Source organism: Oncorhynchus kisutch, linkage group LG9 (genome assembly GCF_002021735.2).
Source record: "Oncorhynchus kisutch isolate 150728-3 linkage group LG9, Okis_V2, whole genome shotgun sequence".
Classification (NCBI taxonomy): Eukaryota; Metazoa; Chordata; class Actinopteri; order Salmoniformes; family Salmonidae; genus Oncorhynchus; species Oncorhynchus kisutch.
The window spans coordinates 23,355,416-23,369,252 of NC_034182.2; the positions used below are offsets into that span (position 1 = coordinate 23,355,416).

At 44.0% G+C, this 13,837-nt stretch overlaps 1 protein-coding gene across 1 annotated transcript; it reads right to left on the reverse strand.

Moving 5' to 3' along the window:
* Positions 1-781: 781 nt before the first annotated feature.
* On the reverse strand, positions 782-2,006 carry LOC116375210 (kelch-like protein 33). The gene is made up of 2 exons (XM_031831347.1): positions 1,081-2,006; positions 782-956 (listed from the first exon to the last, which is right to left on the reverse strand). The coding sequence occupies exons 1-2, from the start codon at positions 2,004-2,006 to the stop codon at positions 782-784; spliced, it is 1,101 nt and encodes a 366-aa protein (XP_031687207.1).
* Positions 2,007-13,837: the final 11,831 nt, after the last annotated feature.

Here is a 13,837-nt window from a genome sequence, read left to right on the forward strand (position 1 = left end):
AACGTTAATATCCAGCCCCATTCGTTTAAAATAACGGTTCTGTTCCAGAACACTATGACTCACTTTCATTCCCGGTTCCGTTTCTGTTCCCTGACAAATGTAGTGTAGTCTTATGGGATTTATAGTGATGTGTCATTGTCTTAAGTGGTTGGGTAGGTGCAGCAAACAGGCTCGTATGTCAGTGTTGGGTCCTGGCATCTCGCCCATATTCTCCCAAAATTGGATGGTGGGATCATAACGATGAACCAGTCTGGTCTCCCTGTAGTCCTCTTGGCAGTATCCTCCCAGCACATAGAGCATCCCCTCCAGAACCACAGAGGCTGCTCCAACATGGGGGACGGCCAGGGGTGTGAGAGCACTCCAAAGGTCACTAACCGAGTCATAGAACTCACAGGCCAGCTGGTCGATAGACGTCATGTTTTCATCAACAGTGACACCTCCTGCCACGTAAATATTGCCGTTTAAAGTCTCCATGCAGTGACGGGCTCGAGGTTGGCTCATCTCGGCCAGGTAGGTGGTTCCTCTCTCAGGGTGGTACAGAAACATGGATACTCGACACTGGTGCCTGCAGTCCAACCCCCCTGAGATGAAAATCTTTCCATCCAACATTGTGGCAGCATGGCAGCTCAATGTCATATCCAAGGGTCGCGAAAAGCTAACAGGGAAGGCCAAAGTTGGTAATGATAGCAACAAAGAAACAACGTTTTACTTAAATCTCCAATGGAACACTACTACAAGCAATTCTGTGTTACCATTCTCTTTTGAGTTACCAAAAAAAAAACTACCTCCAGGTATCTGTGTTTGGACAGTAGCGCTCCACACTATCCAGGTTAGTTTCTGGATCAATGTCCCCTCCAATGGCATATATCATCCTGTCCAGCACAACCATGGAAAAGTTGCACCTTGTCTTATGCAAGTCAGCCAACCTCTCCCAGAGGTTCTGAAGCGGATCATATCTGAAAGACAATAAAGAATGAGAGATGAAGGAAGAAAATCATGTAAAAACATAAAAATATAAAACATGTCATACCTAAAAGACTCATTGGTTAGTAGATACAAACCCAAAGCGTCTTATCTCACCTGTAGGTCGAGTTGAAAACTTCAAGTGTGCCTTCATAACTCTGTCCCCCGACCACGTACAACTTCCCTGTGAGTACCGCCACCTCGTGACTTAGCCTTGGTGGCTTTGGCATCTCTCCAAGCAACCTCCATTCCACATTCTTTACAATGCCTGTGTAGTTCCTCAGAGAGTTTCCGAACCACAGTTCTCGGCTGGGAGATCGGCGGCTAAAGTCGGCAGAGATCTGATCTCCACCCACCAAGACTAGACTGTCCTTTGGCAAGTAAACCCTGCACAGGGTTCGAGGTGCAACGTGATGGGAGTGAAAGTCCTCCAGTATAGTCAGGTAGAGACCTTCCGTGTTGCGTTCAGACCACAGTTTTGTGGTTTTAACTTCATTGAACTCCTTGACGTTCATGAGGGGAAAGTGAACTTTCTTCATCAGCTCTTTGGTGAGTTTAAGCCTTTTGCTGGGACACGCCTCGATCCAAGCCACCACAGCCTTGAAGACGACAAGCTCAGAGGGCAAAAAGAGGGAATCGCTTTTCAGATATCTTATAAGCTTCTTGGCTGGCAGGTCTTGAAATTTAGGGGTGGCTGCCACGTTTTGGAAGTGTCTCAGGACAAAACTGTTTGCCACTTCGAGGAGTTCCGGCATCCCATAAGCCTCAGCGAAGGAGGCCACGTCCAGGCAGGAGTGAGCATCGATTTCCTGTTCCAGGAAGTTGAGGCACAGCGAGAGGGCGGGCTGGAACTGGAGCTGGAGGGCGGTGCAGGTAATCTCAAAGACACGCCCCCAGCTGAGGGGGAGGGACCCACTGTAGGAGCAGCCAATCATGGCCTCCAGCTCAGCAGCCTCCAGGAAGGGAAGGGCCACACAGGGCTGCTGGGATTCCTTCATCCCACTGGTGAACATTCCCCGGAAGAAGTCACTACTGGCAGCCATAAGCACTTTGTGGACTTGGAGGAGACAGGAGAGAGAAGAGGAAATGGATTATTGATGTTATCATCCTTATTATAATCAGGTAGCTCATAAATAGACTACCTCCCCATCTGGTTTATCAGGACTCTTCTGAATTCAGATTTAAGACAGAAAGTAGAAATATTTTGAAGTTAACATAATTGTATTTTGTTGATCCCGGACGAGTCCCCAACAATTATTACAAAAATATAAACACAATTTATATTTCATTTATATATTTTCTCATTATAACATCATGTTGTTATATATTAATATATTAGTAATATTAATATATTATATATCATCCTATTATTATTTAAAATCATATCAATATTATCAGTATTATTACCATTATAAGCATGCATGGGTTATTTAGCTTGATCTCGGACGCTCCCACCTAAAAATAAATTAATTGTCTTCTCTATCATTGTACAGTACATAGTCATGATGTATTTTGACACCAGTTTACTAACCATGGAATGATGTCCCATCAACCTCCAGCTCCACATCACAGCCCACTCCCTCTTTCCACAGCTGTCTGATTGACTGAAGAGTGAGCTTCATCTGTTCTTCAGCAGATACCTTCTTTTCTTCAGTCCTCTTCTCTACTCCCTTCTTCATCTTCCCCTCCTCTTTCCTGCAGAGTTCTAGAACTCTGGGTACCCCTAGTGTTTTAGCTGCAGTCTGTATCTGGGCCAGTGAATCTCTGTTCAGAGCTGATATGGCACCAGTGTAGGCAAACTCGGTCACCCCTGCCAGCCCTACACACCTCACCTCAGAACCCAGACTGATGAATACCTCGGTCTGTATGTTCATATCTCTGTCTGTATCTCTCCTCTCCCTCATCTTCTCCATATCTTCATCCCACTTGGGCAGCCTCTGGTGTGTTAGGGAGTGATGTACCAGGGAGCTGACAGCAGCCAGGACAAGGGAGTGTGCGTGGAGACGCTGTCCATTCTCAGTGCTCAGAGTCAGGTCAGTGAGGAGAGACGAGTCCCTGAGCTGCTCCAGGGCTTTGAACGTTTCTCTGGCATATGAGTCTCTGCTGTATACCCTTGTTGTATCCACATCATCTATCACCCCTTTCTGCTCTCCATCAACTGCCCGCTCTTCTTTCACTTCTTGAACCTTATCATCCTCTTTTTCAGCTAGCCCTCTCTCTAGAGCTATCTTACTGTACTGACTCCCTTGCATGCCCTTTTCACTCTCGATCTGCCGCTATATTGTGCCCTTCCCCCGTCAATTCTTTATCTTGTCTCCATAGAGTCTCCAAGCCCCCTTGGAAGCTTGATCCAGCTAAAGCCATCACTTATGTCAACAAACAGTCTCCCTACCTACAGCTTACCAATAAATCTAGGAAAAAATACCACCAAAAAAACAACAACAGTAAAATCTGTTGTCACACTAAACAAATCCTAAAGTCACTTACTTGACACAGGTTTCTGTGGAGAAATACAACAGAACAGTATAGTCGTATCAGTGTTCAAGCATCTGTAGTGGCTCTTAGCTGTAGAATGTGTGTGATCTTTATACTGCAGTCTTCTATTCCACCCACCATACAGGGTCAGTTATCTCTGTTGTTTCCTCTTCCCCTTCCTTCTACTTGTGTGTACTGACCCCTATTTGACAGAACCCTTTATAAACCCCCCGAACAAGCAGCTATATATATACTCATAGTCATACAGATCAGATCTCACAGTAAACTATTGTGTCTGTTTCTGGTCCAGGTTCTCATTCCTCAGTCTTTCCACAGTACGAACTAAACAATAATAGATAATAAAGGGTTTGGGTTTCAGAGTGGCAATGTCCACAATTTTACCATGTGATAGATAGATTGTTGTGTTAGTGATGGAGAGATGTCTTACAGCAGAATACACAAGACTGCATCTTGCCATTTTCCCATTTTCTCTTCATCATTTCCCCACACACCCCTCCATCATTATTTCCTGTTTTCTCAATACATTTCTCACAGTTTTTTATTAATTTTCCTTTCAGTTTTTACTATGTATAACATGTGAAGCATAGAAGATCAAAACCCTAGAACCGTAAAAATGGGGATTGTTTTAGGCTTAGAGCCTGACTGAGCTCCTCCAATCCCAAGGCTTCTTCTAGACATACCAAGGCCTTGGCCGCCACCTCCCAATGTATTCTGGGGCATGTTACTAGGGGATCAGTAGGGGTATGGCATGCTTAGAGGGTCAGCGGGATTGTGTTGCTCCTCCACAGCCAAACACTGGGGAATCTGGGTCAAGGAGGTAGGAAAAAGAATAGGACATTTACACCCTTCAGCCTATACATTGAAAAAAATAAAAAACAGTTGACCCTTATTTTAACCCTGGCCCTTTACAGCACAGCCTGGTCATTACTGTCAGTTACTCCTTGATAATGCTCACTCAAATGAGATCAATATAACCATAAATAGTCAACAATCGGAGCGTCTGCACATATCAAACATGATCTTCAGCGCTGACACTTGAACAACAGGCCTCCAATAGTTAGATTCAATATCAGCTTTCAATTACAATTACAAAAGTGCATAGTTGAGGAAGGCCTGCTCAGGAAGACCGAGAGTGGATCTGGAGGGAGAGGGGCACTCACGCCGCATGCACACATTACAAAGTTCCACTGGATTTGGATTAAGCCACACTGTCCCATCCTTGCTCTCATCCTTCCAGAGCACACCAACCTAAAGGCTACACGGATAAAAAGGGATCTGCCGAACACAGGGAATCACTGGGCATTTATACACAAAACCCCATCACTGGGCATTTATACACAAAACCCCATCACTGGGAATACACAAAACCCCATCACTGGGAATACACAAAACCCCATCACTGGGCACACACAAAACCCCATCATTGGGAATACACAAAACCCCATCACTGGGCATTTATACACAAAACCCCATCACTGGGCATTTATACACAAAACCCCATCACTGGGCATTTATACACAAAACCCCATCACTGGGCATTTATACACAAAACCCCATCACTGGGCATTTATACACAAAACCCCATCACTGGGCATACACAAAACCCCATCACTGGGCATACACAAAACCCCATCACTGGGCATACACAAAACCCCATCACTGGGAATACACAAAACCCCATCACTGGGCATTTATACACAAAACCCCATCACTGGGCATACACAAAACCCCATCACTGGGAATACACAAAACCCCATCACTGGGCATACACAAAACCCCATCACTGGGAATACACAAAACCCCATCACTGGGAATACACAAAACCCCATCACTGGGAATACACAAAACCCCATCACTGGGAATACACAAAACACCATCACTGGGCATACACAAAACCCCATCACTGGGAATACACAAAACCCCATCACTGGGAGTACACAAAACCCCATCACTGGGAATACACAAACCCCATCACTGGGTCACCTACAAACAAGCAAGATTTCTGGCTCTCGCAGACCTGTAACTTCTTCTTTAAGAGGCTTCTCTGTCCTCCACTCGTTACCTGTATTAATGGCACCTGTTTGAACTTGTTATCAGTATAAAAGACACCTGTCCACAACCTCAAACAGTCACACTCCAAACTCCACTATGGCCAAGACCAAAGAGCTGTCAAAAGACACCAGAAACAAAATTGTAGACCTGCACCAGGCTGGGAAGACTGAATCTGCAATAGGTAAGCAGCTTGGTTTGAAGAAATCAACTGTGGGAGCAATTATTAGGAAATGGAAGACATACAAGACAACTGATAATCTCCCTCGATCTGGGGCTCCACGCAAGATCTCACCCCGTGGGGTCAAAATGATCACAAGAACGGTGAGCAAAAATCCCAGAACCACACGGGGGGACCTAGTGAATGACCTGCAGAGAGCTGGGACAAAGTAACAAAGCCTACCATCAGTAACACACTACGCCGCCAGGGACTCAAATCCTGCAGTGCCAGATGTGTCCCCCTGCTTAAGCCAGTACATGTCCAGGCCCGTCTGAAGTTTGCTAGAGAGCATTTGGATGATCCAGAAGAAGATTGGGAGAATGTCATATGGTCAGATGAAACCAAAATAGAACTTTTTGGTAAAAACTCAACTCGTCGTGTTTGGAGGACAAAGAATGCTGAGTTGCATCCAAAGAACACCATACCTACTGTGAAGCATGGGGGTGGAAACATCATGCTTTTGGGCTGTTTTTCTGCAAAGGGACCAGGATGACTGATCCGTGTAAAGGAAAGAATGAATGGGGCCATGTATCATGAGATTTTGAGTGAAAACCTCCTTCCATCAGCAAGGGCATTGAATATGAAACGTGGCTGGGTCTTTCAGCATGACAATGATCCCAAACACACCGCCCGGGCAACAAAGGAGTGGCTTTGTAAGAAGCATTTTAAGGTCCTGAAGTGGCCTAGCCAGTCTTCAGATCTCAACCCCATAGAAAATCCTTGGAGGGAGTTGTAAGTCCGTGTTGCCCAGCAACAGCCCCAAAACATCATTGCTCTAGAGGAGATCTGCATGGAGGAATGGGCCAAAATACCAGCAACAGTGTGTGAAAACCTTGTGAAGACTTACAGAAAACGTTTGACCTCTGTCATTGCCAACAAAGGGTATTGAGATAAACTTTTGTTATTGACCAAATACTTATTTTCCACCATAATTTGCAAATAAATTCATAAAAAATCCTACAATGTGATTTTCTGGATTTTTTTCTCATTTTGTCTGTCATAATTGAAGTGTACCTATGATGAAAATTACAGGCCTCTTTTTAAGTGGGAGAACTTGCACAATTGGTGGCTGACTAAATACCAAATACTTATTGAAAAAATAAGCAAAGTCCTCCACGAGGAGAAGCAGATGGAGGAGGAAGGGGTAAAGAAGAAAGAGGGGGAGAAGATTAGGAGGGGAAGGAGGACAAGAGAAGCGAAAGAGAGGAGGAGGACAGGAGGAGGAGGAGGACTGATCGCAGCAGGGAATCTATTTAGTTATTAAGTGGAGATCTCTCAACAATCATTCTCACAACAACTCATTTATACTAGTCAGCGGCAAATATCAAAGCTGAGCTTGGTTAAAGGCTTGGATGGGATACCAAAGGCATAGCTGTATATAAATCAACTGTTCAGTAGGTGGTGCTGCATAGCCTTAACCATGGAAACTCATACCTGAAAATGTATATACAAATATTGTATTTTTGGGGGGGTTTAGCATTGAAGCTGTTTGTTGACATTCATTATTATTATTATTATTATTATGGTTCTGACAATTTGGCAAACAATTCAAATAATAAGGCCAAGGAGGATAAAACGTTGCATAAGAGGACCCATAAGATCCTCCATGATGGGTTTTCTGCCATTTAGAATTTTGTGAAATCCACTCAAAACTCTACTCCTCAAATGCTACTGCTCAAAACAATATGTGGCATCTACTGTATGGACAAAGGTCTCTCAATGCAATATTTTCCAAACTAGTCCCTAAAACAACATGGCCACTATTAATCAATAAGCATTAATGGAAGTGGTCTGGCACATAAATGCATAGAAATCAGTCACGGATATTCGTATTGTAACAAAACTTGGTACATATGTTGCAAACACTGTCAAGACTAAACTCATGCAAGCACCTTCATATCGACCACACGCTATGACTCAGTCATGAAATTTGGCACACATACTCAGTGATGTGAGTGTAGATTACCTGTAAAGAATGGTTCCATTTGGCTGCATGGTGGCATTGTTGGACAGGAAAAAACATTAATTCAAGCTCATTGGCTCATAGCGGCCATATTGTTTGAGCTAGCGTGCTGGAAAATATTGCGTTAGAAGACATGATTTTCATTATTATTTTCCATATGTGTAAAGTGTTGCATCCTTAACCTGTACAAGGGGAATGTTCTTGGTGTCTTGGTGCCAAGTGTCTTGGCTCCAGGTCATCTACAAGTCCATGCTAGGTAAAGCTCCGCCTTATCTCAGTTCACTGGTCACGATGGCAACACCCATCCGTAGCACGCGCTCCAGCAGGTGTATCTCACTGATCATCCCTAAAGCCAACACCTCATTTGGCCGCCTTTCGTTCCAGTTCTCTGCTGCCTGTGACTGGAACGAATTGCAAAAATCTCTGAAGTTGGAGACTTGTATCTCCCTCACCAACTTCAAACATCTGCTATCTGAGCAGCTAACCGATCGCTGCAGCTGTACATAGTCTATCGGTAAATAGCCCACCCATTTTTACCTACCTCATCCCCATACTGTTTTTATTTATTTACTTTTCTGCTCTTTTGCACACCAATATCTCTACCTGTACATGACCATCTGATCATTTATCACTCCAGTGTTAATCTGCAAAATTGTAATTATTCGCCTACCTCCTCATGCCTTTTGCACACAATGTATATAGACTCCCCTTTTTTTTCTACTGTGTTATTGACTTGTTAATTGTTTACTCCATGTGTAACTCTGTGTTGTCTGTTCACACTGCTATGCTTTATCTTGGCCAGGTCGCAGTTGCAAATGAGAACTTGTTCTCAACTAGCCTACCTGGTTAAATAAAGGTTAAATAAAATATTTAAAAAAGTTTAGCAATGAAGCAGATGCTAAACTACAGGACTGTTTTGCTGGCACAGACTGGAATATATTGTGGGATTCTTCCGATGGCATTGAGGAGTAGACCACATCAGTCCCCACAGTGACTGTACGTACATACCCTAATCAGAAGCCATGGACTACAGGCAACATTCGTAGTGACCTAAAGGCAAGAATTGCCGCTTTCAAGGAGCGGGACTAACCCAGAAGCTTAAAATAAATCCTGCTGAACTATTACAGACGACAAAGGGAAGCATAGCCGAGAGCTGCCCAGTGACACAAGCCTAACAGATGAGCTAAATAACTTCTATACTCGCTTCGAGGCAAGTAACAATGAAACATGCATGAGAGCATGTGTGATCACGCTCTCCGCAGCCGATGTGAGTAAGACATTTAAACAGGTTAACATTCACAAGGCCACTGGGCCAGACGGATTACCAGGACGTGTACTGAGCATGCACTGAGCATGAGCATGCACTGACCAACTGGCAAGTGTCTTCACAGACATTTTCAACCTCTCCCTGTCTGAGTCTGTAATACCAACATGTTTCAAGCAGACCACCATAGTCCCTGTGCCCAAGAAAACTAAGGTAACCAGCCTAAATGACTACCGACCCGTAGCTCTCATGTCTGTAGCCATGAAATGGTTTGAAAGGCTGGTCATGGCTCACATCAAAACCATTATCCCAGAAACTCTAGACCCACTCCAATTTGCATACCACACCAACAGATCCACAGATGATGCAATCTCTATTACACTCCACACTGCCCTTTCCCACCTGGACAAAAGGAACACCTATGTGAGAATGCTATTCATTGACTACAGCTCAGCGTTCAACAACATAGTGCCCTCAAAGCTCATCACTAAGCTAAGGACCCTGGGACTAAACACCTCCCTCGACAACTGGACCCTGGACTACCTGACGGGCCGCCCCCAGGTGGTAAGGGTAGGTAACAACACATCCACCACGCTGATCCTCAACACGTGGGCCCCTCAGGGATGCATGCTCAGTCCCCTCCTGTACTCCCTGTTCACTCATGACTGCACGGCCAACAAACAAAATGGTCCAAACACACCAAGACAGTCGTGAAGAGGGCACGACAAAGCCTATGCCCCTTCAGGAAACTAAAAAGATTTGGCATGGGTCCTGAGATCCTCAAAAATTTCTACAGCTGCAACATCGTGATGCAACCAGCCTGACTGGTTGCATCACTGCCTGGTACGGCAATTGCTCGGCCTCCGACCACAAGGCACTACAGAGGGTAGTGTGTACGGTCCAGTACATCACTGGCGCTAAGCTGCCTGCCATCCAGGACCTCTACACCAGGCGTTGTCAGGCCCTAAAAATGGTCAAAGACCCCAGCCACCCCAGTCATAGACTGTTCTCTCTACTACCGCATGGCAAGCGGTACCCGAGTGCCAAGTCTAGGACAAAAATGCTTCTCAACAGTTTTTACCCCCAAGCCATAAGACTCCTGAACAGGTAATCAAATGGCTACCCAGAATATTTGCATTGTGTGCCCCCCTTCCAACCCCTCTTTTACGCTGCTGTTACTCTCTGTTTATCATATATGCATAGTCACTTTAACTATACATTCATGTACATACTACCTCAATTGGGCCGACCAACCAGTGCTCCCACACATTGGCTAACCGGGCTATCTACATTGTGTCCTGCCACCCACCATCCGCCAACCCCTCTTTTACGCTACTGCTACTCTCTGTTCATCATATATGCATAGTCACTTTAACCATATCTACATGTACATACTACCTCAATCAGCGAGACTAACCGGTGTCTGTATATAGCCTCGTTACTTTTATAGCCTCGCTACTGTATATAGCCTGTCTTTTTACTGTTGTTTTATTTCTTTACATACCTATGGTTCACCTAATATCTTTTTTGCACTATTGGTTAGAGCCTGTAAGTAAACATTTCACTGTAAGGTGTATTCGGCGCATATGACAAATTAAACGTTGATTTGATAAAATGTTAATCTAAAACTTAAAAAATGTATGTTCACTCACAAGAGAGAGGCAGCTAAAAATTGTGGTGAGAAGGGGGTACTTTATATGAGTCATCATCCCATCCCGTTCCAGGAATTTTGCAACCCTAGTCCTGTCTGGTTCATAGTGATAGTTAAGTGGTGCCCTCACTTTTCTTTCCATTCTCCTCCTCACCTTCGTGCCTTTCTCTCTATCTCGCTCATTCACTAGTCTATTACCTTAAACTCCAATTCAAATTCCCCAATAATCTACTGAGTGAACATCATGTTTCAGTTCTCATTTCACATCATCAAAACGTAAACATATGTTGTCAAAATACAATATAGATGGATTTGATTAATCTGTCTGGCCCCATTGAAACAAAGACACACATACATTGTTGGAAGAATACAGAAAAAATGGCAGAGAAAGACATTTAAGCATAAGCAGTTGTCAAAGTGATATACAGACACCTACCCTAAAACCCAGAAGAGCGAGCAATGCAGATGTAGAAGCACAGTGGCTTGGAAAAACTCCCTAGAAAAGCAGGAACATAGGAAGAAACCTAGAGTTGAACCAGACTCTGAAGGGTGGCCAGTCCTATTCTGGCTGAGATTATAAGAGTACATGGTCATTAAGGCCAGATCGTTCTTCAAGATGTTCATAGATGACCAACAGGGTCAAATAATAATCACAGTGGTTATAGAGGATGCAACAGGTCCGCACCTCAGGAGTTAATATCAGCTGGCTTTCCATAACCGAGCATTTAAAAAAATATTTTTTTAAATGCTCGTTATGGAAAGCCAGCTGATATTAGTCAGATTCTTATTTTCAATGACGGCCTAGGAACAGTGGGTTCAGGGGCAGAACGACAGGTTTGTACCTTGTCAGCTCTGAGATTTGAGCTTACAACCTTTCAGTTACTAGCCCAACGCTCACTAGCCCAACGCTCTAACCACTAGGCTACCCTGCCGCATTGCGGTCAAGACAGCAGGTAGGGTAGAGAGTGAAAGAGAGAGAGGGAGGAAGAGAGAGGGTGGAAACAGCAGGTCCGGTACAAGGTAGCATGTCCTGTGAACAGGTCAGGGTTCCATAGCTGCAGACAGAACAGCAGAAACTGGATCTGCAGCACGACCAGGTGGACTGGGGAAGGGGACAGCCAGGAGTCGTCAGGCCAGGTACTCCTGAGGCATGGTCCTAAGATCACACAGGACACCAGATAAGACAGGATAATTACACCAGATAGGACAGACTGACCATAGCCCCCTGGCACGTAGACTATTGCAGCATAGATACCGGAGACTGAGACGGGCGGGCCCCCCCAGAAAGGCCAACCAGGCAGGACATAACCCCAACCACAGCCCGCACACCACCAAAGAGATATCAACAGACCACTAACGTACTATTCGGAGACAAGGCAGAGAATGGCCCACGAAGATCTCCCTAACCACACGAGCCCGAGGGGGCGTAAACCCAGACAGGAAGATCACGTCAGTGGCTCTAAAAAAAAGCTTGGCACAATGTGATGCACCCCTCCTAGGGACGGCGTTGGAGAGCATGAGCATGCCAGTGACTCAGTAATAGGGTCAGAGGCAGAGAATCCCAGTGGAGAAAGGGGAACCGGGCAGGCAGAGACAGCATTGGTGGTTCGCCACTCCAGTGCCTTGCCATTCACCTTCGCACCCCTGGGCCAGAGTACACTCAATCATAGGACCTACTGAAGAGATGAGTCAAGTCATGGATGAATTGGAAACATTTTCCAGAAAACAATTGGTCATGAACCCATATACTCACATACAGTGGATAACAGCAGTAAATTTCACACATACTGTACAAGCAGGGGGTGAAAATATACTTCACACCATCACAGCTTATTGAGAAATCGACACGAATTAGCCTACTTATTCAAAATTCATGACAGGCACACAAAGAAGTATAACAACGATTCTATACACCACGCATTTCATGTGTATTGTAGGATTTTCATTCTTCATAATGCATTCGTGTACATTACAGTACATTTGTTGTGGCTAACGTTAGCTAGTCTAGCTAGGTGGCTAACGTTAGCTATGCTAGGGGTTAGGGTTAGGTAAACATGCTAGCAAAGTAGTTAAACTTTTAAAAAGTATGGATTTCAGCAAAGAAAGAAAGGCCAGACTTTACACAGGACAAACATAGGTACATGATAAGGGTTTAAAATTGTACATTTTTAAAAGCATTGACTGATAGCAACTTGATGTAGTCAGAGGTCCAGTCCACCCACAATCGTTGCCACTCAACTCCCTTGACCAGTGTGTCGTGAGCAACATTAGCATGAGCAACAATAGTGGAATCGGCGGTGCGCCTTCAAAATAAACGGATACAATTTGTGGAATCATATAACAATTGGACTAGATAATGCTTAACAAGGTTGGAATGTTGTTATATAAATTCAGCAAGACAATAATTAGTTAATTTGACACAAAGTAAAAATCTGTTTAAATTACACCGGGGATGTATAGACTTCAGAATTGCAATGGAAGCATACTTATATTGCAATGTACAGCCTTACCTATGGATCATATCTCCATTAAATGGGGTATCAGCCTACTCAGTAACACCAACAATACACAACTGTAAAGAGTTTTCAGAAATATTTGCGCCATAGCTCTTATTGTGGGATTTTACCTCACGATTCAGTCTATTGTGCATATTGGGCATTCATATCGCAATGTACTGCCTTGCTTATGGATCTTAAGTCAATGCAATGGGGTATCAGCCTACTCGGTGACACCTGCATATTACAATTCTAAAGAGTTTACACAAATACTGGCATCGTAGCTCTTATTGTGGGATTTTAACTGTGGAAAAATCACCTCACAATTCAGTCTAATGTGCCTTGAAATGCATTCCAGGTGACTACCTCATGAAGTTGGTTGAAATGTTGAAATGACGATATCACTGGAGTCATTGCAAATAAATTTGTGCCTTATTGCTTAATCATATAAGTCAAAACAATTTAGAATGACATCCGTTGATCGAAAATGATATGGAGAGTTTAATAAGGGTGATTTATATTTTCTCTTTCTACATTATTAAACTCCCAATAATTATTATTTTGATGGAAAACAGGATTTTGCTTCTTAGCCTACGCTGTAAAAAATTACGTTGATCTATAACATTATGGAAAAGGTGTTTACTGGATAAATGTGGGAAGTCCTCTCTTGCTGCCAATTTTTTGGGGGGCTAGTTTTCAGGCCTTGTGTATGGGTTTTCAGAGGTCATTGGGCTAG

Bases quoted from the DNA above. Each gene is read 5' to 3' on its own strand.
- LOC116375210 (XM_031831347.1), bottom strand. From the start codon at position 2,006: ATGGCTGCCAGTAGTGACTTCTTCCGGGGAATGTTCACCAGTGGGATG. The intron at 957-1,080 runs GTGAGATAAGAC...ATTGTCTTTCAG, and splicing joins GTTTTCAACTCGACCTACAG to ATATGATCCGCTTCAGAACC.